This window comes from Sphaerodactylus townsendi, linkage group LG08, assembly GCF_021028975.2.
Source record: "Sphaerodactylus townsendi isolate TG3544 linkage group LG08, MPM_Stown_v2.3, whole genome shotgun sequence".
Taxonomy (NCBI): Eukaryota; Metazoa; Chordata; class Lepidosauria; order Squamata; family Sphaerodactylidae; genus Sphaerodactylus; species Sphaerodactylus townsendi.
In genome coordinates, this window is record NC_059432.1 from 69946197 (window position 1) to 69974119 (window position 27923).

General features: G+C 45.7%; 2 protein-coding genes across 2 annotated transcripts in view; one reads left to right on the forward strand and one right to left on the reverse strand.

Moving 5' to 3' along the window:
• The first annotated feature begins 3848 nt into the window (after positions 1-3848).
• Positions 3849-13327, forward strand: CFAP410 (cilia and flagella associated protein 410). Its single transcript, XM_048505924.1, has 7 exons — positions 3849-4055; positions 5515-5533; positions 6404-6450; positions 8650-8879; positions 9810-9984; positions 10467-10560; positions 11376-13327. Exons 1-7 carry the CDS (start codon positions 3871-3873, stop codon positions 11502-11504), a joined length of 879 nt encoding a protein of 292 aa, XP_048361881.1. The 5' UTR covers positions 3849-3870; the 3' UTR covers positions 11505-13327.
• A 431-nt stretch (positions 13328-13758) lies between these two features.
• PFKL (phosphofructokinase, liver type) overlaps positions 13759-27923 on the reverse strand; it is a 43591-nt gene continuing 29426 nt past the window's right edge. The window contains exons 14-22 of the mRNA XM_048505923.1: positions 27623-27693; positions 25837-25924; positions 25269-25421; positions 24826-24990; positions 23922-23983; positions 18572-18683; positions 18089-18188; positions 15718-15823; positions 13759-15335 (exon numbers count right to left, since the gene is read on the reverse strand). Of these exons, the coding sequence (XP_048361880.1) occupies positions 15188-15335; positions 15718-15823; positions 18089-18188; positions 18572-18683; positions 23922-23983; positions 24826-24990; positions 25269-25421; positions 25837-25924; positions 27623-27693 (1005 nt within the window). The 3' untranslated portion in view covers positions 13759-15187. The remainder of the gene's footprint in view (positions 15336-15717; positions 15824-18088; positions 18189-18571; positions 18684-23921; positions 23984-24825; positions 24991-25268; positions 25422-25836; positions 25925-27622; positions 27694-27923) is intronic.

Here is a 27923-nt window from a genome sequence, read left to right on the forward strand (position 1 = left end):
ACATTCCATTCAATCTGATTTGAGACTTTTAATACGAGGATTGGTTGAGTTTATCTCCCATTGGGATCTTTCTGTGCTTGCCAGATGGCTAAGCACATTTTCAGTGTTGTCTTGTCTCATTATATATATATGTATCTATATTATGTATATATATATATATATACACACACACACACACACGGTCATGTGTTTGATATATGTGTTTGCTATATGTTGCACCTTTACAGCACTTTTTTGGGCACTATTAAATTAAGCATTAAAGCATTTATTGTGGTACTCACTGGGTGGCATTTGTATTCTGCTGGTAGCTAGGGTATAGGAGGCTTCCTTTAAGTTTGTACTTCTGCTCCACTACACTCCCCATTCTTCTCTTGTTTTTTCTTGCAGCTCTTGGTTAGGTACCATAAACTGGCGTGTCACCATCTCTCAATCTAACCCAGACTGTTGTGAGGATAAAGTAAAATTACCCTGTGTTATCCCACTTTGGTCCTTATCTGAATAGCCTAGGCTAGGCTGATCTCATCAGATCTCAGAAGCTAAGAAGCTTCAACCCTAGCAAGAATTTGGATAGGTGACCTCCAAAGCATACCACCTCTGAATGTCTCCTGTTTTGAAAACGCCACCAGGGATCTCCATAAGTCAGATATGACTTGATGGAATAAATAAACAAACAAATAAATATTTCTGCCTTGAGCAACTTTAGGGAATGGAAGATACAAACAAAAAAAGTTAGAATAGCTCATTTTTTAATTTATGACAGCATTTAAGCGTGAGGTATGTCAATTTAAGAATAAAAAACAGCACATCTGTTAGGAAGAATATCATTATTAGACACCATCAGTAAAAACACAACATTCAAGAATATGGCTAGGATTAGAAACTTGACACAGGAATGTCACTCTAAGCAGGGGTTTTGTGGAAGCAATGGCAGTGGCCAGGGCGCCCCCAAGCACCTGGTGCCCAGGATAAGAGCCCCTCTCACCTCCTCACTATGCCCCTGCCCAACCTATTACCTTGGATTTCTCAGCTGGAGATGAACTAAATGCTTAATACATGTGAAACATGAGCTCAGCCTCTCCTTTCCCATCCAATGCCTGTTCTCCCACCACCCCGCATCATACTGACTTTACAGTGTAAAACTGAAGACCTTGACCAGGCCCATCTACAATTTTAGGCAAAGTTACATCCCTGTGAGCTCAGTGACTTCAGTGGATTTAGAAAGGATTTTAAAAGGTGTAATTGCGCCTAAGCGAGTGTGAGGTCCCCCACTAACTCTAATGGGTTTAGGAGGAGGCCCTGAGCACCTATGAACAGAAAAGTGGTTTTCAAGTTTTTACAGCTCTTTGAAAACAAAAGGCAATTATGTAAAATGTGTTTTTGAAAAGATGGAAACTACATTCTTCTCTGACACTGAGGTTACCAGGCAAATCAATGAGAAAGGTACTGTGGTGAGATGGAAAGGCTTTTTTAGACATGTATTTTTTTCCACATAAGAAATGTAGCGCTGTTATTTCTGTTGTACAAGATGTTGTATAAGATGTCATTTGTTGGAGAGGGGATTAATTATTTACCCTTAATATTTATATACCTCCTTAATGATTTAAATCATTAAGGCAGTTTAATACAGTAAGGACAAAAGAGGTAAAACAATGAAACAAACATTAAAATAAGTTAACACAAATCCATCTAATCAGCATAAACAACAAACACCAGATGTGAACCAAACATTTCAACCAAACCTGTATAAATCATCAGTGAGCACAGCCTCACATTGCCAGCTCTGGCCTGAGAAATTCCTGGAGAGATGAAGTAGAACCTGAGGAGGGTGGAATCTTGGGAGACGAGGAAGCTCAGGTAGGATATAATGCCCTAGAATCTGCCCTCCAAAGTTGCCACCTTCTGTAGGGGAACTGATCTCTGTTGTCTGGAGATAAGTTTCAATTTCAGGAGATCTGGAAGTTGGCAACTCTGCAAGTAGGGTCTCCAGCAGAAAACTTGTGAGCTACCCAGTTGCTTGCCTGCTTCTGCAGAGTATCTTAAGTATCCCTTAAAACCGCAGTTCTGAATCCCAACCTTTTTGGCATGGTATCTCACAAGTCTAATGGGTTAGCAGACCAGGTGCTCGGGAGCAGCAGCAGCAGGCCATTGCTTTCACATCCTGCATGTGAGCTCCCAAAGGCATCTGGTGGGCCACTGTGAATACCAGAGTGCTGGACTAGATCCACCAGGCTCTTTCTTATGTTCTTAGGTCTATATTTACACAGGGTTAGCCCAAGGTTTTTTGGAGCCTTAGGCAGACTTTGGCACCTGTCTAGTTCAGCATTACATTTTCAACATTGGCTAACCAAACATTTTTGAGAAACCAACAAACATCACCTAAAGGGCAGAGCCATCCCTATCATGAACCCCAAGCAAATGGCATTCTGACACAAACAGCCTTTCATATGGAGGTTACAGTCCAGCTTTTGACCATCCCCTCCTTCTCTATTACTCTCTCTAATTTGCCTTAAGATTCTCACTCACTCAAATGACCATTAGGACACATTTTACTTGGTCAACATGTATATGCAGTGAAGAAAAATAGAAGATGCTGTTTCCAGGGTCAGGTCTTGGCTTCCAAGTTACAAAAGAGATCAGTGGAAAGAACAGGGTCGGCCATTAGAAGGCTGCCTTCACAACCCATGGTTGGGTCCTCATCCACAAGTTGGAAAACACTGCCTAAGATCCAGAAAAGATAGTGGGGGAAAATCCACTGTAGGCTTTAAAATGTATTTCATAAGATTTTTCTCTGTGCTGGTTAGCTGACAGCTTCATTTGCAGTCCTCTTCAAGTTCTTTTCTAGGACAGAACAAAACATGATAAGATGATAGGGAGGGTAAATAGGATATTTTTCATTACTAAGAACTTAGCTCTCATTAAAGATTGGCAACCCACCTAGCAGAAAAGGGAGCAGTCAGGGTTGTCTCAAAAAGTTGCTCATTGCTGAGCAACTACGGACAGTGTTACAATCTGTACAGAAGTAATGCACAGGAGAGTCCAATAGCCAGATCTCCATAGGTGAGAAAATGAAAATGTTTCTTCAGGGCTTCAGACCCTGCTGATGGGTTAGGGTTTTGTAAGTTAAAGCCAGAACCTGAGTAGCATCCAGAAGCTAAATGGTTGTCAATGCAAGTTCAAGATGATTTTGTCATGTCACATTAGTTGCCAGATCTGATCTACACTTTGCATGAACAAAAAATTGTGTGTGCAGATATTTGTACCTGCTCTCCCTGCAGTTGAAAGCAACTGAAACCTGTATGGGGGCTACAAAGCAGGACTGGTAAGCTCACTTATACCTCTTAGATCAACATCAACAACCCTTATTGGCATAATAGCCTCTTAAATAATACAAAGTTTACGGTAAAATTCAGTCTATAAGTAAGTCATAGTGCAGCCACGATAAAGTAAAGCGCAGTCGCCTGAATAGGAGTGCATAACATCATTCTTTATTAATTTTTTTAAAAGTTACAGCTAGTTTATCAAAATACTAGGAGTAAGCCCTGTGGAAGGTAGTAAAAATGAAGCCCAGCTCCGGAACTATGATTACATCGGCTGAAACGGCCACTACATGCAAGGCAAAAGACGGACAGACATCGCCGGCAACAACGCACGGCCGTTACACATGAACGACAAGCTCCTTTTTCATCGCTAAATCGTGGCTGGGGTCACGTCACCCAACGGGCAGCCAACCCCTGACGAGGAAGCCTACTCTCTTCCCCCACCCCACTTCACTTCCGCACCTAGACCGGGTGTCGGAGTCAGGCTCGCGCAGCGCCGTTAATGGGCGGAGCATGATGGGGGCGGGGCTTGCCTCCTTGGTGAGCTGGTGGGATGGACGCGATGGCGCCTGCGCCCAGGCCCCCCCTTGGAAACGCGGTGGACGCTGCCGAGCCGGCGTTGGCGACGCCCTCTGGCAAGCCGGGCGCCGCTGTCGGAACCATGAAACTCACTCGCAAGGCGGTGCTGTCCCGGGCGAAGGCCACCGAGCTGGGCAGCGTCCGCAAGTTGAATTGCTGGTGAGGGGCGGGGTGGCGCTCGCCCGGCAAGGGAGGGAGGGAGGGGGCTGGATGGCTCAGTCCCTGTTTGCTGCAGTGGGAGAGATGCGCTTGCAGGGTTGGATACAACTAAAGCAGAACAAATCTGCACCTTCCCCCGCCCCCCAGCTTGCTTTGCCCAGGCACGACTCCTTCCCTGTGCCTGCAACGGCGAAATGATTGGCAAAACCGGAGAGGCTGTTTCCACCCCTTCCTCCGCGGCTGCTTCATTCAGGAGACTTTCCTAGCAGAACTCCTGCTGCCTTGCGGTTCTTAAAAGCAGAGCCTCGGCTTCGGTCTTGGCATCTTAGGGTTGTGTTTGCATCTCTCAAACATTTGCAGCAGTGGGGTAGTGGTTAAGAGCAGGTGTGCACTAATCTGGAGAACCGGGTTTGATTCCCCGCTCTGCCACTTGAGCTGTGGAGGCTTATCTGGGGAACTAGATTAGCTTGTGCACTCCAGCACAAACCACCGGAGTGACCTTGGGCTAGTCACAGCTCTAGGGAGCTCTCAGCCCCACCCACCTCACAGTGTGTTTGGGGGGAGGGAAAGGAGATTGTAAAGCCCTTTGAGTCTCCTACAGGAGAGAAAGTGGGGATATACATCCAAACTCTTCTCCTTCTCAAACAGAAGGAGTTGGTTTTAGCTCTGTGCCATTTTCCCAGCATCAGATTCCCTCCCAACTGCTTTTTTTTTTGCTCTAGGGAGGGAACTTGTATCTTTCCCTACTGTTGTGAATATTAGTGGTTAGGGGCTGTTTGGGGTCAGAAAATGGGCCTGGGATAACACCCCTCTACATCTCCCCAGACACAGTTGCCCAGCTGCAGCTGTAAGATTCGTTTAGGATCTCCCAACATTTTGTTCAGTGAACATCACAGTATTAAACTCACTTTGCTATTCTGGCAGTGCTCTCAGTAATTCATTTAACAGTCATTCAGAACTTACTGGTTTTTATTTAGAAGTGGTTTGGACTATCAGTGTTGCCCTCCCATGAGATTACTCCAGTACTGGGCTACGCTTACCTAATTCTGTCCAGAGGCCAACCCAGTTACCTGGAATGTGATTGCTTGCTTAAATATATCTTTTTGGTGTCATTGATCCCTTCTGGATAACCAGAATTCATCTGTTTCCTGGATCATCTTTTAATGAGATGCAGCTTTTCAGGTATAATCTGTTTTCTGATACGCCATCTGTTGAAACTGTCAGATGGGCATATATGTGTAGAGCCTTAGGATGATAACCAGAAAGATAGATAGTCATGTATAAAGGAACTCTTGTGGCAACAGCTCTGTGAACTTCAGATTCATTTCAGTCTTAGTTGCTTCTCCCCCCCCACCCCGTTATAACATAACTGAACTGTTTGCTTGGTTCCAATGTTGCTTCTCTTATGCTGTTGTGTTAAATCTGTTACATCTGTTGAGTATTTTCTTTTCTTTTTTAGGGGTAGCCGCCTCACAGATGTAAGTCTTATTCCTGATTTCTAAAATACTGTGAACTATCACCTCTCTGAGATACAGAAGAGTTCAAATTACTTTGTTCTGCACTTCAAATTAACAGTGTGCTAGCACCACAAGTACCCTTTGTCTTTGTTCAGAGCCAATTCAAATTCAGTTTCTTAATGAAGAGTGCATGGAGGAAGAGAGCTTCACTCCTTTGTTGGTAACTGAAGAAGCAAATAGAGAGATAAGAACTGGGAACAACAGTGGGCTTAGTGTTGGAGCATCTGCTCTGAATACAGAGGAGTGGATCCTACCATTCCACTGATAAAATTATTGTTTATTATTCTGTTAGCAAAGCTGGTGGAACCCAAGCGGGTGGAAGGCTGCTCGGAGGATAGTTGGATCCACACTGTTGAGTCCTGGGTTCAATCTCTGCAGCTTTTTATTGAAAGAATATGATAGTAGGTGACATGAAAGACCTCTGCCTGGCAGATTCTTGTAGTTTATTTTACTTTTTATAAAATCAGGCTCAGACTGTTCCTTTTCAATGGAATGGAATTTCTGTATTATATTGTACAGTAGAGTGTAATATTTTTACTCCCAGAGCCGTTTATCTTCCTAGGCTGCCTGGAGTGAAATCGAGCTCATTCCTTGAACTGTAGTCTTGGTGGCCTTGCTTGCTCTGGCATTTGAGAAACTTTATGGATAACGGGGAATATGCCTTGATATAAGAGACTTTCCGTGGAATTTGACTGGTGTCAAATTCTTTACACAGGAATGTGCTGTTTGTCCTCCATTCTGAAATATTGGAAACAGGAATGCTGGATGTGTTTCATTTTCCAAGGTATTGCAAAAGTTTGCTAAAGCTATTTGCTTCTTTTTTACATCTAGATTTCGATCTGCCATGAGCTTCCCAACATTCAGGTGATCACTTTCAGGTAAGTGCTGGAGTATGACATAACACAGCAAAACAAAGGCAGGGGCCTGGTTGCACCCTCTGTAGCAAGGCCTATAAGTTGCAATATAACCAGTGGTTGTCTTCTACTACTGCGTGGAGAGTGCTGGAAAAGCCTTATCTCTGGTTGTCACTTGCTTCACCCTTGAAGCTGGGGGCAGAAAAAGCCACGCTTGGAAAGAGACTCTTAACTGGCCCTGCGGCGTAGCGGCCCCCCCCCCCTGCCCGCCCGCCCGCCCGCCCGCCCGCCCGCACACCACCCACCACCCACCACCACTTACTTTAGGAAACCAAGCAGGCTGGAGGCCAGTTCTGCTGGGAACTACATTTCCCAGGGTTTTCTGGGAAATGTAGTTCCCACTCAGGCAGGTCTGTTCTCCAGCCTGCTTGGTTTCCTAAAGTAAGTGCGGGGGGGGCACTGCAGGGGGGGCGCTGTAAGGGGGGGAAATCATGCCTGCCCGCCCGCCCCCGCGGCACCCCCCCCTTACTTTAGAAAACCGAACAGGCTGCAGAACAGGCCTCCCTATATCCTGGGAAATGTAGTTCCCAGCAGAACAGGAAGGCCTGTTCTCTAGCCTGCTCGGTTTCCTAAAGTAAGTGTGTAATATTATTGTGTGGAGGGCGCCGTAAGCGGGGAAATCATGCCGGCCCCTCTGGTGCCTCTCTTACTTTAGGAAACTGAGCAGGCTGGAGAACAGGCCTTCCTGTTCTGTTGGGAACTACATTTGAAATGTAGTTCCCAACAGAACAGGCAGGCCTGTTCTCCAGCCTGCTCGGTTTCCTAAAGTAAGTGTGGGGGGGGGGGGGGCGCACGGGGGAAGGGGGAGGGGCTGGGGGAATTTTGCTCCCCCATGTGACCCAAATCCGTGCGCTCAGTGCATGGCATACTCCTCACCCCTGGGAGCTTTGCCACTGGAAGGAGGCAGTTCTTCAGGATTTATCAGTGGCGAAGCCACCGGGGGCCGGGGGGTGCCCGACGCACCAGACACACCATTTCTGGTCACGTGGCGGGTGGAAAAAATCTCCCCCCCCCCCCCCCCCCCCCCCCCCCCGCGAAGCACCACCTCACTTACTTTTAGGAATGGAGCAGGCCGGGAGCCTGCCTGCATTGCCTGGGCCTGGTGGGAACTACATTTCCCAGGGGCTCCTGAGAAGTGTAGTTCCCACCAGGCCCAGGCAACGCAGGCAGGCTTCTGGCCTTCTTCTCCGGCCTGCTCCTTTCCTAAAAGTAAGTGGGGTGGGGGGCGCGGGGAGGGGGGCCCGTGGGGGCCACAAAAGCCAGAGTGTGCACCGGGCGCACTCTGGTCTAGCTACGCCTCTGGGATTTATTAACCCATTTTGAGTCATCCCATCCTACAAAATGCATGCACTCTTTTCTTTTTTGCTTTTTTCTCTTTGCACCAGGCACTCTTCCTTTTTCTGCCTTCTGCTATCTACTGCCTCTTCTTTTGCCCCCTGCCCTACAGATGAATGAGTTGGTTGTTATATCCTGCTTTTCTCTACTTAAGAAGTCTCAGAGCAGCTTACATTCACAATCCTGTTCCCACAATAGGCACCTTGTGAGCTAGAAGGGGCTGAGAGAGTTCTGAGAGAAGTGTGAACTGGTCCAAAATCTCACAGCAGGCTTCATGTGGAGGAGTGTGGAATGTAATCTAGTTCTCCAGTTTAGAATCCTGTTCTTAACCACTATTCTTAACCACTGTTCTTAACCACTATTACCATGCTGTCCCTCACTGTATTGCCCTGTTTTCTTCATTCTCTCCTTTTTTTTGAAAACCAAAAAAAATCCTGTCTTCTTAATTAAGGTCAGTTGGCATCACACACACGTCTTTCACTCTGCTATCAAATTCACATGCTAGAGGCATCTTGGTGGCAGGCAGGCAGTGTCGCGTGGCTAGCTGGGTACAACAGATTAGAAAAGTTGGCACCATCAGCTCCTCTTGTTTCTGAATCTGGAGAGAAGCGGGAACAGTGTAGGTGTTCAGTTCAAATGCAATCATTCCCTCATCTCCACTTTCATGGCTGAAAGGCTTGGGAGGATGTGCCTGCATAGAGTGGGTGTTCGGAGTATTACCAGTGGGCTGCAACCAGGGAAGCGACTTGAGGCCGTTAATGCTACATAGGTATGGTGCAGATAAGACTTGTCTCTGGTTTCCAGTGTGCTCTTGTTCTTTCCAACCAGTGTGAATAACATATCTGACCTGGAGCCAGTGAGCCAGTGCCAGCACTTAACTGAGCTATATCTAAGGAAGAATCGGATTGCAAGCCTCACTGAGCTGTTCTACCTGAAAAAACTGCCCCATCTGAGAATTCTCTGGCTATCTGAAAATCCGTGCTGTGGCCCAGACCCTCATCGTTATCGCATGACAGTGCTGCGGAACCTGCCCAGTCTCCAAAAGCTTGACAATCAGTGTGCGTATTGAAAAAAAGCCACTTTGGCTGCCTTGAGTTTTTCAGCCTAACCATTAGCTTCTGATGGAGCGCATGATAACTGCTCCAGTCAGCGATTTAAAACTGCCCTCTGGGTCTTCTTTTAAACCACAACCTGTTGTCACAGTCTCACTGAAGAACTGTGATACTGTGAAACTTGGTTGTTTTTGCACTGCGACAGTAGAGGTGTAGTTGCTGGATGTCTAGACCAAGTGCCTTTCTAGAAGGTTCAAGTGCATTTGTTTTGAGGAATAATGAGCAGGTGGTTTGGGAGGTGCAAAATTTCAGTTTCATCCTGTGGTTTAGCCTGGTTTGCTGCTTGCTGGAGACCAGTGCAGACTGCCTGAAAGAGGGGAATGGCAGCTAAAGCATGGCCATTTTTTTGTTTTCTTGTATGGTTGTTTTTTGCTGGTGTACAAAGAGCAGTTGCTACCAGCTGAGTTGTTTGTCTGGCTTACTTCTCATGGAGGTGGTAAACTTGTGTCTGGTTTGTTACTTGACTTTGCAGGTGGAAGCTTCTCCATGGGAAAACATTCTTTCCCACATAGAAAGCTAGCTTGTGCCCAAGGCTTCTTAACATGCTAGTCTTTGCGTGGGGGAAAAGTTATTGCATTTAACTCATGTGACCTTCCATATCACGTCTCATGGTTCAGATCAAATATGGATTTATCACCTCCACAAGAGCTAGTGTTTCATGTTTGTGTGGAGCTGTTAGTGGGCAGAAACATACTGTGCAGATAGGATAATCTCATTCCAAATTTGTGTAAGAGACTTCGGGTGGTGAGCATCTTCAGTAGTATGGATCAAATAACTCAGAAAGCTGTTAACATTCTTAATGGTTTGCTGTGTTTAGTACCTTAAAGCAATCTGTGTGTGGTGGCCCATGGGGTTGCTTTCTCCTTGGTTTTGTAGTGGTGACAGAGGAAGAATTGTCCCACGCACTGCTGGAAGGGGAAGAGATAACCGCACCCCCAGCCAAATTGGACTTGGATAACTGCTGCCAAAATACCACCACAGAGTCCAGTGGGACAGACTTCACGGTGGAGAGTGAAAATGAACTCATGAACTTCAGCTTGGAGGAGACAAAGTGAGAAGAGTCCAATTGCCCGTAATTGGGGTTTCTTTGCTGGGTTTCTTAATGGAATTGTGTTATGGTCCATCCTTTTCCTGGTGTAAGTCCCTATAGCAAATGGATTTGAAGGATGTGTTTCAATGTGTGTTGAAACATCTCTGATCGACTTTTGCGTAAAACAGAAAAAATGAATTGACAATTGGATTGAAGATTAAGGAGAAAAAAAGATATAATAGAGAAAAGGGAGAATTTTATTAATAATAATAATTAAGAATTAATTTTAAAGGTGTTATTAGAGACCAAGTAGCATGTTAATACTTGGTATAGATGAAATTGGAAGTCCTCTTGTTAACTGTTCTTTGTTTCTCTTATGTTTTTAAGCTTTTTAAGTTTCAGTAATTAAAAAATATTTAAAAAGAAACATCTCTGATGTTTCAGGGGGTGCTGAGCACCTAAGGCTGCTGTTTTGCTTAGTTTGTTGCTCACTTTCCTTACAGCAAAATCCGTCAGCAGCTTGGTATGAAGCCTGTTCCAAGAGATAGGTTTTCATCCTTCTCCCCAAGGGACATGGATGGGAACCAAAAAAATCGGGTGAGTGTGAAAATCTGTCTTTCTCATATGCGTGAATTTCTGAATTGTGTTGAGTCGTCTGAGTAGGGTTGAATGGCACAAGACACTATTGGAATAGGCTGAGTTAGACTGGAATAGAATTGCCTTCCTTCGTGTCTTTGTTTTCAATATTTTCAATATATCTGTGGGCAATGGGGATGGTTCTTACAGGATATTTTACAATGATTTTATTATTGTTTTTATGGTGTTTTTAGGATTGTACCCTGCCTAGGGACTTTGATGATAGGCGGGAAATACACAATAAATAAATAGTTTGAATGCCTCATGTTTTAATGTTTTGTTCTAATGTTTGCTGCCTTGGAAACCATAAATAGGGCAGAAAGATAGCGCAGAAAAGTGCAAAGAGTTCCTGCCTCCTGAGCAGGCCATTCAGGGATTTGAAGGAGGCAAAGCAATTGTCAGTATTCATAGGGAGCACCTAGAAAATGTGACAGGATCATAAGGACACTGGAATTGCCTTGTTGAATCAGACCTGATTTCTATTTAGGGTTTGGTTTTTAGCAAGGTTCTTATCTAGTGCCCCTCTGAAGCTTATAAGACCAGGATGGCATGTTTATCCAATTGCTAATCAAGAAGTTCCACTTTTCACTTTTGTGACCACTGGTAGACCCATCCTCTGTGAGTTTGGGCATTTATGTCACAGCAGATTGCTAGAACTGAGCAGAACGAACCTTGAAGGGACACAACAGTCAAGTGACCGTTAGGCATTGAAGGAAGTAGCTATTCCTTTGTTCAGTTCTGATGCTTTTTATGTCTTGTGTGTCCTGAATGAACAGAATAACATCCTGAATGCCATTCTGCTGCTTTTGGAGGATCTGGATTTGGAGGGGCTAGAAGTTGTCCATCAGACATCTGGGAACAAACTCCAGGCCTTGCAGAAGAAGGAACTGCATGAGGAGCGGTAGCAAACCCCAGGCAGTGAACCCTTGAATCAGAGTGGCATCACCAGCTCTCACTGAATGCTCCTCATGTTGCTATGTCACATATGGGAGGAACTGACATTCATCCACCCGTGCTTCACACATTGGGGTCCTGCTCTGTACTGAGATTCCATGCGTCATCACAACTCACATGCTTGTATCAGGGCATCTTCTGCCAAGTGTCCTGCAAAGACACTCCATCAACAAGGTGAACAAGCAAGCCCCAAACCATGGAAGGTAGTTTTCACATGAAAGGGAAGAGGTTGTTATGCCCTCTATGTTTAAGATGTGCCTCCAGCTAGAATTGCTCCCAGTCTGGCTGTGTTAAGAATAAGCCTCGACTGTAGCAGTTCTGTTAGCATGACGTTCTTCCATTGTATTGCACTGCTGTGCTGGTGCAAGAATCAACTTGACGCCTCCCTCCTCCTACCCTGAGGAGCTTTCTACAGTAGTTTGGCCTGTTGAGGCCAAGTTTCGTAGGGTCCTTATGCAATCATTGAACTTTTAAATTTAGTGGTAGACTTCACACTCAGTGGCACCACTTTAGTCTTTGGACTAGAAAACAGGAGCATAAACTGCAGTTAGACCATTTGATAAAGAAGTCTTGGAAGTCTGCTTTCTCCAATCAGTTGCCCAGTTCATTTTTTTCAATAGCAGCAGGTGGAGGCAGCGTTTCTTTCCATAGCAGTCCTTTTAGTACCTCTGAAGCATTACTGCTCACAGGGGTCTTCAGCTTTTTTTTAAAAAAAAAAAAAGAAGCAAAAAAGCTGGTATAAGCCTGTGGGTAATAATTCAGAGGACAAGAAGAGGGCAGTGTTTATAAGCCAAACAGTCATCAGCCTGGGAATTGCTGCCTTGACTAGTGATTAGACAGCTCGTCAGGTGTACTACTCTGGGAAAGAAACCAAACAGGAAACATGCCAATGATGGAATTTTTTTTTCAAAGCTAAAAAAGGGTTCTGGAATCTTTTACTTTGTGTGCTATAGGAACAAGCCTAAACAAAAAGCCAGCGTTTGCTATGGTTGGCCAATTTTCCATAGTGAGATGCACTAGATTCTTAATTTACTGTGTTCTCACAAACTGTTTTCCTGAGTACCACAAATAATGGTTAGCCCTTTCAAAAATGTTTAGTCATAACTGATCACAGCAGAAATTAAACTTGGCATTCTCCTTGTTGAATACCGATGTGACCCCAAATACTTGCATTGATGGGCTTCTTGTAATAGAACTTGGCCCTCTTTTCCCATAACTGAGTCATTGTGCATTCATGTTACTTTAACCCCAATGAGGATTAGCTATTTTGTGCCTAGCTGCTGCAAAACTGGAAAATCTCTTTATAGTTCAGTTTTCAGGGGAAAAAAAATCAGTCCTAGTTATGTGTCCCCAGGTAGCTTCTTTCAGGCTGCCAAGAGCCTTAAATCAGTTATAATAAATACTAAGGAGTCATAAAGGGACCTTTCATATTTTTAATTCACTTCTTGACTGGCAAAAATGCATTTGTACCTTTATTTTAAAAGCTCCAGTTCATGGCTCCCTAATTTGCTCTTCTTTTGAGGTTTGTATTAAGAACGGTCCATAAAAACTGGTACTTTCATGATGGTAATAATTTCCAGGAAAAGCACCAGTTTTATTTTGACTGAAATGCCAGCCAAAAGCAGTCTTTATAAGTGACACTGGGGGTTTTTTTTTAAGTATGGGATCTTAGTTGTAAATGTTGTGTGTTGAAGGTGCAACAATGTAGATTTTTCATTAATTTTTGGAAGTAGAACATATATAAATGATTAAAAGAAAATAGCTTATTTCTTAACCTGTGGGAAATGTTTTTGTGATGATGTCCTGTTCCATTAATGCTTCTTTCTGATATAAGCAAGCCAGGCTTCTTGTTTCCACAACATATGGAACTGAACAGGCATGGAAAGAAATGCCTTTTAAAAGGAAAACGCACAGCCTGAAACCTTCTGGCTAGATTACTGAACAATTAATTGTGCCTAAATGCACTGTGGACCAGAATGATGTACTCTCACTGTAGTATATCAGCAGGGTTCCAAAACAAAATAAGAGCGGTTACTTTTACTTAAAAGAATGCGGAAATAATAACAATAGCTGAAGCTGCATTGTTGTGTAACACTGTAGATATTACAGCAGTTAGCAACTTATTGTTATTATTTTGATTTATTCCCTGCCCTTTACAATAGTCTCAGTGGATTACCAGTAGCTGAAGGAAAAGGAAGTTTAAAAAAAACATTTCCCAAGGCCCAGGGACAATACCTCTCAGTAGCTTACCACTAGGAACAGTATCTGCTAGTTTTAGCATTTCCTAAGTGGAGTAAATGTAACTAAGACCAAAACAGACTTAGTGCTGGGTGGTCTATTTCCTACCATAAAAAAAAAAGATTGGCAAAAGTGTATATGGAAAGAATGGGTAATTTAAATTAAAACTCTGTATGGCTACTATTGCTCTTTTTAAAAAGACTGAGAAGATCCAGTCATGGATTTTCAAATATGATTCTTAGCTTTGAGAGACTTGGCAGGCCTCTTGTTTTGGCACTGCCACTCCCTTCCCAGAAAAGTGTACAAGGGATACACATGGCACAAACTTAGGGTCTGGCTCGAAGCAAGTGTTGAAAATTACCTTTGATTATACCTGGCAGTAAACACATAGAACTGTTACCATAATCTCTCACTATATGATCCCAGATACCATGTAGCCTAACTGAAGCAGCATTCTAGCTGTAGCAGAAAGCAAGAAAGGAACTGTGCAGGATGGAGGTTAATATTTGTCTGGAGTATGCCAGAACGGTCATTACTGTAAAGTCTCCCATCTTCCCCTTCGTTTCCATACATCATGCTCCAAAAAGGGTTTTTTCCCCCTTAAACTAAAGTTCCAGACCATGATAAAATTAGCTCACCAACCAAAAGCAGAATCAGCCAACACACAGGTTTGATTCAGTGATTTTTAAAATTTCTACAGGACACAAGCAGTGCCACAGACAAATACAGTGATAACATGACACTGAGGTCACAGAACTGCATCCGGGACAGAGTGCAGATACAACATGGCCACAGTGGTGGCAGTGGCATCCTTATAGCACTAGCTATAGACAGTGAATCAGGCACACTAAGTCAGATGGGCATGGAGAAGACTGTTCTCCATGTAAAGCCACAGAATGCTGCCTTCCCAACCAAGTGTTCAGATATGCTGCCCTCGCCTAGTTGGCACTAGGAGCCCAACCAAAGGGAAAAAGAAGAGCTCTTCTGGCAGAGCTCTTTTCTGGCTCCTTTGTGGGCAAGACATGAAGATGAAAGACCTGCCAGGTAAGGTTTTGCTGGGTGATACGACAGTGGCCAACAGCAGTTCTTGGGCCCTAGCAGGACTCATCAGGTGCCTTAAGGAACACCTGAATAGTGAGAATAAAGCAATAGCTTCTGATATTGGAATGGACTCCAAGGCCTGTATCCACACTTCTGCTACCAAGGAAAGCCTGCCTGCCTGCCTGCCCTCCTCCCCATCTCATAGCCCTGCACAAGAAAGCAGCTACACTGCCCCCAGCCATACTCCTGCAGGCTCACAGTGGTACCAGCACTACACTCGTAAGGCATGAGAAGGCTGGGGGTGGGGAGGGGCTACAGCAAATATGTGCCGGAGGGGAGAAGGAACAGGTGGTAGCTAGAACCCCTTCTCAATGCTAAGTGTTCGCCGGGTGACATGCTCCATCTTCCCAGACACGTATTCAGTCAGGCTGATCTGGTAGTGGGCCAGCATCTTCAGCATCAAGCGCAGGTTCAGCCACCACTGCTCTTTGGGTAGCCTGTGCCTGCAGGGAGGAAAAGAACAGTGTCACTGTGCCAGGGCATAATCTCTCAGCCAGGCCTCAGGTGAAATCAATAAAGAGAACAAGCAGCACTGGGCATGTGCAGGTTATTTTTCACTTCACAACCATCCTCTGCCAGCCTGGGATTTCAGAGCAGAACTTCTAGGCCAGGTTATGCTACAGTTTGGTCAATGAGTCCACCAAACTCCCTCTTAAATTTTGTATGATTAGACCAGAGGAATATATTGGCGAGGAAAAAAGAAACTTCCTCCCTTCACAGCCCTTTTCCTGTGTGTTGTCTTATTTCTAGTAGAATCTAACACCCTCCTATTGCCAGTGGCTCACATCCCCCCATGAATTGGATGGTGGAGGGAGTGCTACTTACTCAAAATCTGTTACTTTCTTGAGTTCAGTCACAGGGCTAAAGGACACCGTCTTCCTCTTCAGCCCTATCACGCAAGCAGAATTGGTATCGTTGGCAAACACACGACCTGTGGAAAGAAAAGCAGCAGCGTGAGGTATCGAGTGAGGTGCCAGTGCAGGATAGAGGAGACCTGGGCTCAAATCCCTTTTCAGTCGTGAAGCAGCTAACTGGATGGTTCTGGGCCAGCCACACACTTTTCTAACATGAATCACAGGGTTGCCACGAGAATCAAGTGGAGGAGAAGAAAAAGAAGAGCGTGATACAAGTGCAGTAACTGCTAGGAACTACGCCTAATAAACAGTTAGGCATTAGAGTGAAGAGCCTGACGCCACAGAGAAACACATGTTTCTACAATCAAGTAAGGGTCAAGAAAAATGGCTGCAGGCTCTCTCTGCTGAACACTGGAGCCAAGAAACTATCACAGGAGTGTCTAACATGCAGCTTGGGGATTGGATCTGGCCCCTTGTTGGCTCACCAGGCTAGAACAAGAGGCGGGATACCTCACCTGGCTCACTGGCCTGATAAGCGCTCTCAAGCTGAGTTAGCTGCTGCACCCCCCCCCCCCGTGTTTCCAGCAGACCCTAGGTGGGATTGGGTGGGGAGAGGGTGGTTTTTAGGAAGCCGTGTCAATATCTGTCCCCCTTCCCTAAAGGGTGCCTTGGCAGTACAGGGGAAGCTATCTCCTGAATCCGCACAATTGTGCCAACAGGGAAAAGTGCTTCCAATTTTTTCTATATTAGGACTGCCCCCCTTCAGTGTTTCCTGGACTACACTCTTCTCCGGACACACTATTCCCAGTGCTGCTTTCACCTTGTCTCCTTGGAGCTCAATGCGGGTGTTGAACTCTGCTTCTCGGGACCATTCCTCTACTAGAAAGATAACTATTACCCACAATGACCTCAATCTATTCCAAATCCTAACCTTCCTCCCTGTCTAAATCTTAAGATCCTCCAAATATTCTTGTGTGTGTGCTTTATCCCAATTGTGTGCTTGTAAGTTTATTTTTTTACTTCAAAATAAAATTTGTTGATCTTTATTCCGGTCTCCTGTAGATTTCTAAGGGAGAACAGCCTCCGTATAAACCAGTAGACTGACCCAGTTACCCCCTCTCACAATGCAAGGTCTTTCCTGCTAATTCCCCACTCTAAAAGGGATAAACCCCTACCATTTCAGATAACACCAGTCCCAATCTAGACTGCAGAGCTTGCTGGGGGGCTTGCCCAGCCAAGGCAGCCACACCCTCCCCCCCTCTATACAGCTGCACAGCTCACCGGCCGAGGCAGCCACACCCTCTCCCCACTGCCCCGGGCTTGCCTCAGACAAGTCACATTCATGTTATATTCAGCCCTCATAGCAAATGAGATTGACACCCCGGCTCTACAGTTTCAGACACCAAACACGGCAAACAGACCTAACTTTAGGAGTCAATTGCTCAACACAGACACAATGTTGGGCTGTCACAACTAGGCTCTAGTGCCTGTTCATTATTAATCATTAGGCCTCATTTGTTCTGAGGACAGATGACAGCATGCTTTAAGGCACAGGTGTCAAACTCGCAGCCCTCCAAATGTTATGGACTACAGTTCCCATCATCCCCTGCCAGCATGCTGTCAGAGGATGATGGGAACTGTAGTCCGTAACATCTAGAGGGCCGCGAGTTTGACACCTGTGCTTTAAGAGAACTACGAGTGCCTTGAAGCAACTATTTTCAGAGCCAACAGACATTTGTGCTCAGGCCACAAGTTAGCTCAGTGTTGGGTGAGCAATGAAATCTGAAGTGGGATGCCTTTGAAACAGCTGTGCAGACTGGTAGAGGCAAAAGGAAACGGAAGGGTCTAAAAACAGAGCTAAAATGTCCGTGCATGGTATGCTGAGGTCCAAAGGGGCAGGGGCCCTCGGAATGCTGCTTGGATGCCATGCATTAGCCAGGCTCTCAGTGTCAACAGTTTCTGCTAGAAGTCAAGATTTGTTAGTGCGACTCTACCTTTGAGATGAGCAAGCTTGCCAGGAAAGGGTTGTTCCACATGCCAGCATTGTCAGCAAGAATGCTCACGGAGCGTCTGCAGGAAACCCGTCCCTTGGCTTAGGGACAAGTAGCTCAAGCAATACATCAGGGTAAGACCTCCTCTGAAAGTCATTTGTGACAGCTGTCCTGAGACACTCAGCTTAGGGCTGACTTGCTGTAGTTACAACAATAATGGCAATTGAAGTAAACCTGACTGGCAGGCTGAAGCGTCAAGACCTGGTATTTGGGAGCTTCTTTCCATTCTACTGACAGGGTCACAAGCATTTTCTCTATTGCAGCAAACATTTCCACCACACACTGGTGTACCTTTGCGGTAAACCTCCTTCAGCTTATCTGACATCCACAGGATAGCTTTCACCCCCAGCTTGGTGCCATAGTTGCGGTCAAATGGGGTTGGAGCACCTCCCTAAAAAGAAATGGGAAATTCATGGCACAGTCAAGAGAGAGTGTTGAGACAGGCTGAGAAATAGAGGGCAGGATCATTCCACTTAGTAGATTACCACTTTGCCCACCGTTTCTGGAAAACAGAAGGTCAAGTACAACCCCCACAAGAGCCCCCTTAGAAAAAAGAAAAGCAGAAAATTGACCCCTTAGCCATGCACCACATAGATTTGAGTACTAGGTTTTGAGTAGCTAAACTTTGTCCTAGTAATGACTCTTGCTGACACCTTTCCTCCCATTATTCCTTTTCTCCTTAATCTCCTCATCCAGTACTATCATCCAGTAATTTTGCAGCCTCTTGGAGTACTGATGTGACCTATAGGCTGCCTACTGTTTTGCTCCACCTACCTGCTGAAGATGACCAAGGACATTGATCCGGCAATCGAATATCCCTTTCCCCTCCGAGGAATACAGGTTGTAGAGGAACTCAGTGGTATAGTGCTCATGGCACTTCTCGTTTCTGAGGAGAAAGTCCAGGAAAGAAGGCACTGTGACACACTACACAAGTACAACCACATCCACAAACGGCTGCATGGAAGTGCCCTGCTTACTGATGAGTTTCTGGGACAAACTCAAAACCTTTAAACCTCTCAGTGGACAAGTCCCAAGAGTCTCACAGAGCAGTTCTCCTCATATGAGCTCACCTACCCTCTTAGTTCATGAGGATGGTCCCTAATCTCTGCCCCTCAACAAGAACAAGGAGTACGCCTTCCTTGATAATAGTAGCTCCAGGCCTATGGAACTCCAAATAGAAACATACCAGAAATAGTTACTTCCAGTCCACTTAAGACAAACAAAGACATCCTGATTTCATTTATTTATTTATTAAATTTATAGGCCGCCTCATCCTCGAAGGGCTTGACTGGTTTCCGACTTTTATTTAATACTTTATTCTGTGTTTTCATTAACAAATGAGGATTTAAGATTCAAGTCAAAAATTCTGACGTTTTTAATATGTTGACATTTGTATATTTCTTCGATTTTAACTCCAAAGTAAAAATGAATGTTTTATTTTTTAATAAAATAAAATCCAAAATGTTATGGATGTCTGCACAGAAAGCAAGGAACAACATGCCTACCCCAATTGTAAGGCAAGGAACCCCAGGAAATGTAGAGAACTAAATGTTACTAGTCTTTTGTGCTATATGGGATGCAACTGACAAACGTTTACATTTTATTTATTTATTTATTTTTTATTTATTTATTTATTTTGGTATACCGCCCAATCCCCGGAGGGCTCTGGGCGGTGCACAACATAAAAACACATAAAAACATCATAGGCATCCATAAATTATAATAAAAACAGCAGTTATAATATATCTAGATGGCGTCCCTCCTAAACCTAATCCCTTTAACAAGAGGGGGAGAAGTCCCTGGCGGTGGCGAGGAACCCATAGATCTTTTAATAGTGGATCCCATTGATATTGGGATTCCAGCCGGGGAGGGGGCACCTTAGCGGTTGGAGCCTTCTCCCGAAGCCCGGTGGAACAGCCCGGTCTTACAGGCCCCGCGGAAATCCACACGCTCTCGCAGCGCGCGGAGAGTTGGAGGAAGAGGGTTCCACCAGGCAGGGGCCAGAGCCGGTGAAGCGTTCTGGGTCTCGAGTGGAGGCCAGCCGCATCATTGAGGGGCCAGGGATCTCCAGATTGGCCTTCGTCGAACGCAGAGGTCAAGCTGGGGACATATGGGGTACGCGGTCCCGGCACGAGGGTCCCAGGCCGCCGGCGTCTTTGAAGGTCAAAACTCACACCTTGAAGATTCCATTCGGAATTCAACTGGAAGCCAGTGCAGACGGCACAGGTTGTATATGAGTCTCGGAAGGTTTCGTGAGCAGTCGAGCCGCTGCATGCTGGACCAGTTTCAGCTTCCGGATCAAACGCAAGGGAAGGCCCGCCAGTAGAGCGAAGTTAGCAATAGTCCAACCTGGAGGTGACCGTTGCATGGATCAAGCAGTGGCCAGGTCCGTGTTGGAGAGGAAGGGAGCCAGCCGGGCCGGGCTCCACGCGAGATGGAAAAATCCAACTCGGTTATATATTACCTGGGTCTCCATTGAAAGAGACGTAATCCAGGTGGACTCCCCAGGCTGGCGAACGTGGAGGGGGTCGGCGCCAATGAGGCCCTCTCCCACACCGGGCGGCTGGAAATCCCCAACCCCTCCCCCACGGCCGCTTTCACAGAATCTCCGCTTCGATGGATTAAGTTTTAACCTGCTCTGTTGGGTAAACCAACCAGCAACCGCCTTCCAAACAATGCTGTAGAGCCGCGAGGGGCGATGACGGCTCCCTCCTCCATCAACAGAATGAGCTGAGTGTCATCAGCGCATTGGTGACAGATCAGCCCAAAGCTACGCATCAACTGGAGCAAGGGGTCGTGATATAGATAAAGTTAAATAACAATGGGGACAACAATGCCCCCCTGAGGCACACCCACATTGAAGCGGGCACCTCCCGGGAGTGCTTGGTCCCTACACCACACTTGCTGACTTCGCCTCAAGCGAAACGCAGGCAACGGCCATTGAAGCGACACTGCCCCGATCCCGGAAGCGCTGCCAGGCGGTGGGTCAAAAGGTCATGATCGACCATATCAAACGCTGCGGTAAGGTCCAATAATACCAGCAGCTACTGTATCCGGCCTCGGTCTAGTTGCATACGCGAGCGCGGTTCCGTGACAGCGACGAGAACCGCTCTCCGTCGCCCTGTATGCCCAGCACGGAAACCGGACTGGAAGGGATCGGCGTCGATGTGTCATCCAGGAAGCCCTGAAGCTGCTCCAACACCACTCTCTCAATTACCTTCCCCAGAAACGTAAAAGATTTGAGACTGGGCGGTAATTGGCCAGGATCCCTAGGATCTAATGATGGTCTTTTCAGGAGTATGCGGATCAATCACCTCCTTCAACCTTAACCTCGAAAGACTCCCTTTGCTCAAGGGAGTCATTGATGATCTTCAACAGGCGTGGGGGGTCAGTAGGCTCACCGCAGGTTTTAATAAGCCAGGAGAGGGCACGGATCCAGAGGGCAGGTCGTAGGTCTAACAGCAGCCAAGGGCCTGTCAACAGCTGCTTCGGAGAGCAGGGAAGACTGGGTCAAACAGGGACCAGAAGATTCCACAAGGAGCCTCCAGCTCACTGGATTGTAGTCAAAGCGGAGGCGGCAGGTCCTGGCGGAGCGACGTATTTTATCTGGCAAAGAAGCTCATGAATGCCTCTACAGCTAATAGTCAATTGAGGGTTTGTAGAACCTTCTGATAAGGAGGTCAAAGTTCTAATTATACGGAATTAAATTGGTGCCGGGCGAGAGCTAAAGCAGATGCGTGAGAGGAGGAGAAGAAAGCCCTCTTCGCCTTCCTTCGTCGCCATCTCATAGGCTTTCTCATAAACGGGCCCTATAAGATGTTCGCGCGCTTCACACCAGATTTCTCTCCACTCTCAGCTTCTAGTCGCCTGAGTACCCGTTTATATGGCGCAGCTCCTCGCGTGTACCATGCGGAGCCTGCCGCTGCAGAACGGAACGCAGAGGACGCCGGGGAGCAACAACCTCGATGGCCTCGAGAGTCGGGAATTCCAATCCTCCACCCAAGCTCAATACCGAGTGTGCCTGGCCGCAGGTTCCTAGGGTCCCGCAGAGCATTCTAGGAAACCAAGTGGATCCATAAGTCTCCTCGCTGCTGGCATAACCAGCCTGCCGCCTAGATTGGAGAAGGCATGTCCATCCTAACCTTCAGGGCATAATGGTCGGACTATGGCACTCTCTGTCAACAGAGGATACCACTGTTAACCTCAGACCCGAAGACCAAATCCAGCGTAGGACTGGCTTCATGAGTAGGGCCAGATTTCAATAAGGAGAGGCCTAGCGTCGCCATGGATGACACTCAGTCTCATGTGCATGGCAGGGCGAAATCGACATGGATGCTTTTGAAGTCACCCAGGACACAAGCCTGGGAAACCTCAACGCCCAGTCCGGCCACCACCTCCAGCAGTCGCAGTAGGCTGCTGTCCCCCGGTGCTTAGGCGGCCGGGTACACCAGTAGGACAGCCAACCTCTCCAAGGCCAACTCACTCCAGGCCGACACACTCCATGCCGCAGGGATCTCCTCGACGGGGACTGTCTCTGAAGGGAACGGAATTCCGGATCAACATTGTCACCGGGCCGCCCCTGCATTCAAGCGACAGGTGGAGGTAATCACAACCTGGTGGCGTGGTCTCACCCAAGGCGATGGTCTCACCCTCACGCACTCCAGGTCTCGGTGATTACTGCCAGGGTTCACTTGGTAGCGCCCTCGAGAAAATCCCGGGCGATGGGCGGACCTGGCATTCACCAGGGACGAAGCAGGGTATCCCTGAACCACGCCATCCTCGTTCCTGGATTGTTGACAATGTAAACACAGTTAAACACAAACACCAGGAAAACCATCACTGGCACTGTTTTACGCCTGTCACTGAAGAGCCAAACAGAACACAGATGCTTAAGAGCCAGTGTAGTGTAGTGGTTAAGAGCAGGTGGATTCTAATCTGGCGAACCAAGTTTGATTCCCCACTCCTCCACCTGAGTGGCGGAGGCTTGTCTGGTGAACCAGATGTGTTTCTGCACTCCTACATTCCTGCTGGGTGACCTTGGGCTAGGCACAGTTCTTCAGAACTCTCTCAGCCCCACCTACCTCACAAGATGTCTGTTGTGGGGAGAGCCCCTTTGAGAGTCTCCTCACAGGAGAGAAAGGTGGGATATAAATCCAAACTCTTCTTCTTCTTCTTAAGCTTGGCAGGAAACCAAATCGAACTGCATCACATTTTAGAATGAGCTATCTCTTTTCAGTGTTTGAGAGATTTCTAGGTTGCAAGACCTTCATTTGTCCTGAATGACTTTTTCAGCCCTGCTTTAGAGACGCAAGCCTTGGAAGGACTCCAGGGCCTGGATCAGCAGAGTTTTTATAAAAAAAACCTGTTGTGAATATTATTTTATTTTAAATTTTAATTCCATACCTTATAGAAATATCTATATGATTACAGTGCAAATCAGTGAGGCCAATAATAATTTTTAAAACTATCAATGTTAAAATCACTCTGTCAAGTGTCTGATCCTCATCATACTAACTTACATAACATTAGCCAACCAGCTAAAAACATGGCAAGAATCCCAACATAAGAAACTCTTCAGAGATACAGGAAACACATTTTCTGAAAATCTGCTAAAAAGGGAGAAACACTCAAACAACCTGAGGAGGACTAAATATGCCCCAGGAGCAAGGAATGTTAACTGCCATTGAAAATCAGTTCTTTAAAAATGGGGTTGAGAGGGGGGTTGTCAAGCTACTGAATTCCTTTTTTCTTTTTTTCCTTTTTTCTTTTAAAATAATTTATATCTCTCCAGCCTTGTGACCCAGCAGGCGATGCCCCCCTGTGTGCTGTCAGACCACACCTCCTCACAAGCCTTGCACAGCATTCTGGGCTCCCTTGTTGGCTGCTGAGTGCAAAGGTCATTCCCTCAGTTCTTTAACATTTTGAATAAAATAAGTTTTCCTCTGAATCCATATTTAGAATAATTGCAAGGCTTCTTGCAGTCCTCATCATCTATCTTTCAGGCTTCTTTAAACAGTTGCCTGCACCCTAATTTCAGAACCGCACACTGAACCTTGTGCTGTGACACTCTCAGATTACACTAAAGGTTAATGTCTTCCACCATAACTGAAGCATAGCCACTCACCGCAGAACTAGGCCTCTCTGAATGTCCGTTTTCATTTTGTCAGTCAAGTGTTCAACATTTGCCTGGAAAGAGAACAACAGCTTTCATAGGACCAGCTTTTAGTTGCTACATGACAACAGCATAACTTTGCAGGGGAAAGGAGAAAGAAACTTTGCTTGTCAGCTATAGAGAAAATAAAACTGGATAAGAATTCAAGTGCTGTGCTCCCACGGGACAACGTTAGAATTGACCAAAAGCACAGCAAAATAACCAACAAAAAGACAGTGAGATTGTGAATTATCTCTATGTATGGACATACTTCATGTGCTAGCATTTGTTTACAGGGAATTCCTTTTATTTCACCCTTCCATATCCTGTCTTCTATTTTGGTTTCCTAGACTTCCATCATCTTGGGATTTGGAAAAAAGATGGGCCACACAGTATGGGGGAATGAGAAGGACATAGCATTTCTTTTGCTTTGCTTTTAATTGGCTTTGTAAGAAGATTTCATGATGGAAGTTACTACCAACTGACCTGTTGAGCTCCCTTGCATGCAGGAGACATTCAGAGTACTTTGAGGAACCACAGCATTTTTCACAAAAAGCACCTTATGTAATCCACCTTTTCCAAATATTTTGAGACCCTATGCAAGCAAGGCTGACATACAAAATGGACAAATCAATGAAGAGTCAGTGATTCCTAGCAGACATCTATTTCTAGTTAGCAAAATTCTTTCTGCTGGCACCATTTTTTCCTCTGCAGGATGCAAGTTCCTTCCCATGGTCTCCTTCCCATGGTCTCCTTCCCATGGTCTCCTTCATAACTTTCACCAGTACAGAAATACCATCCTTTGTGCCACCTCATCATGCAAAACCAGCACTTTGCTGAGCTCACAGCTCATGCACAGGTTTTGCCACCAACATACCTTTAAGTCATGGATGGTGAAAGGTTCTTCGTACACATAGGCAGCGTCGGCTCCAACTGCAATGCCAGTCACTGTTGACAAGTAGCCACAGTAACCCCCCATAGTCTCCACAATGAACACCCGCCGTTTCGTGCCAGAAGCAGATTGCTTGATGCGGTCACAGCTCTATACAGGCAGGGAAGAAGAGAATGGAATGGAATGTTTATTCGCCTGGACCAAGCATCATGCTGAACATTCAGAATCAAATGGGATTATTGGGATGGGTTTTCTAGTGCTCTGAGAGAAGACGGAGTAGTTACGTTCTGTATTATTCCTTCTCCCATCGCCTGTTCCAACCCCTGCCTCCCTTCCCAAGTCACAGACACATGGAAGAAAAGACATCAGCACAAGAAAGATGCTCTAGGTCCCAGAAAGCGTGAGATGATCAGGAATTTCTGGCTCACCTCCATGGCAGCATTGACAGCCGTATCTGATCCCAGGCTGAAATCTGTCCCAGGCACATTGTTACTGATGGTAGCTGGGATCACACACATGATAATGCAAAGCTCGTCATACTGTCCACGCGCCTCCACCAGTTGTAATACTCCTTCATAGGCCTGCAAGGGACAACTGAATCAGATACACAAGAGTAAAGAAGCAATTTACTCTTTTGGTGCCTTCCTGTTGCTACTAAGAATTTCGGTCTAGTATCTACCTGAGCTGCGAGGTATCTACCTGCCTTTAATTAACGCGTAGTCTTTGGGGTTGGGCAAATGATGCCAACATCTTTCCCTACCAGAATACTTTCCCTACAGCTAGGGGCTGCAGTTGCTCAACAGCAAACGGCACTGGATGAAGTAACATAGACAGGTCACTGGAGACATTATTGAGCCATATGGACCATGAAGAAAAGATTTCTCACCACTGTGCATCTATCCTGGCCTTGGAAATGGTAAGCTCATACCTGGTCCAAGGGCGAACATGCCTAGCTTAGCTTTCTGAACCAAAATAGCCCAATGAGTTTCTTCACACCTCAAATCCACCAACGACCAGCAGTGCCTGGATGTTAAATTTCCGGATGGTGTCTACAATCTTTTCCATGCATGTCTTTGGGAGAGTTCTGACAAAGAAGAAGAAAACAGGCAGTTTGAAAATTTAGATTGCATTCATATCTTTGTGTTACAGAGCTTGCTATTCTATGAAATGGCCTCTAAACAAAAGAAAGGAGCTGCTTATTCCATGAAGCAAGCAGAAAGAGCAACTAAAGTTTTGTATCCCAATTTAATGTGGTGCCTTAGATCTATTTTCCCTTTCCCAGAAAACAGTGAGGCAAAAAGGGGCACATGCACTATGTTCAGGCTTTGGAAGAATGTGTTCTTTGCCAAGAGGGGGCAGACTCTCACATAAGGACAACAGCAAGAATCACACAGGCATAATGTGCTCTTTGTATTACACCCTGCAGAACAAATGGCACCAAAGAAAAAAGGAAAATTCCTGAGTGCAAGGGAGCTCAGCAGGCCAAAATTTTGTTGTACCCACTTGCTCCCTGTTCAACCCAGCTAAACACTGGCGAATATAATTCAGATTGCCTGGTGGTTTTGGAAGAGAGCACTAAATTTAATGAATAAGCGCTCAGTGAAATGGAACTCAGCCTGTTAGTTCACAAAGTAGTGGGAAGGGTCCTTATCTGTACAGCTAAGTAAAAGGAGGAGACTGCTTAAATAAGGAGATCAGTTCAGTTAAGATGCTGGCTGGCAACCTACAGGTCTGCACATTCTAGAAATCCCTCTGAAAGCACAGTTTGGCAAATTGAATACCTCAAGCAAGGTCTCTGCAGGGAAGGGGGAAAGATGTTATATGTGAATCAACTGCGAGTTTTCCTGCCTCAGTTTTTCAGTCTGTATTTGATCGAGCAATATGTGCCCTTGCAATGGTACAAAGTGATTGGGCACAGCAGCACCCAGAGCTCCTGGATCAGCCACACATGGGACTCGAAGTACTCAGAGGGGAAGATTCCCTTGGACTGGGGGATGAAAACTTGGTGGCAATGAAGTCAGAGAGGGGCACGTGAGAAAGAGATCTCACCAAACAAGTCTATTTTACATTGTCAGATGACACAGGAAGCCAGATAAAAGATTTTTTTTTGTTAGAAAGAAAGAAAAGCAAAACATCCAAAGTCCAGGAACTATGAAAAATAAAGGACACTGGAAAGATATCACAGCAGCATGCAGGCTGTCCTAACACTTCAGCGATCTTTCCAACTCAGACAACTGAAAAAATAAGATAAACGTGTTGTTTTAAGTTTAGTTTTTGAATAATAGGGAAAAAATGGCACTAGACTGCAAAGATAAAATTGCACGGGTAGAAATGTCCTGGAGAGAAAGTGATTGTGGTTGTGAAATGGAATTAATCTTTACAGGAACAGGACTAGAAGAGCAAAAAGTGGGTCAGTGGAAAGCAGTTGGACAGGCAATGTTTTGGAAGCGATCATACAGGAAACAGTTCTGCATAAACAAGGAATTTCCACTACAGGAAGGCTGATACAAGACAAGCATTAACCTTAAGAACAGCTGAACAATAAAATAAAGAAACAAAAGAAATTGTCAACTTTCCTTTTTAATTTAAATCACTTTCAAGGAAGCAGACAGCAAAGGGCTCAAGTTTAGGTTCAATCAATCCTGTCTCAGGTCTGTGGGGGACTAGGTGAGCCACTCATTTTGGAATTTTAAGGACAGCCTCAGTTGCAATCTGACCTGTAGTGTCCAGCTTTGCAATGGCCTACAAAGAACTTTCCCCTCCAGTCCCTGGTGTCACTCACCGCTTGGTCCCCAGCATGGACCCACCACGGCCTAACCAGCCTGCCACATCGTGCCATCCCACTTCTCGGATCTATGAGAAGAAAACATTAATTAGGTCCCCTTGTGATTTGCTCAGTTGTGCCCAGCTGGATTACACCCCCATACCAGACCTTCTACCAAACTCAGATGGTGAAGACAATGCTATTCTGTAAGGAGAGATTGTGATGATAACTGGTTGCCCAACTAGCAACTCCTCCTCCCCGCCCTATAGTCTAAGTTGAAATTCCAAGGCCTTCCTGACTGGTGCCAGTTCATTTATTT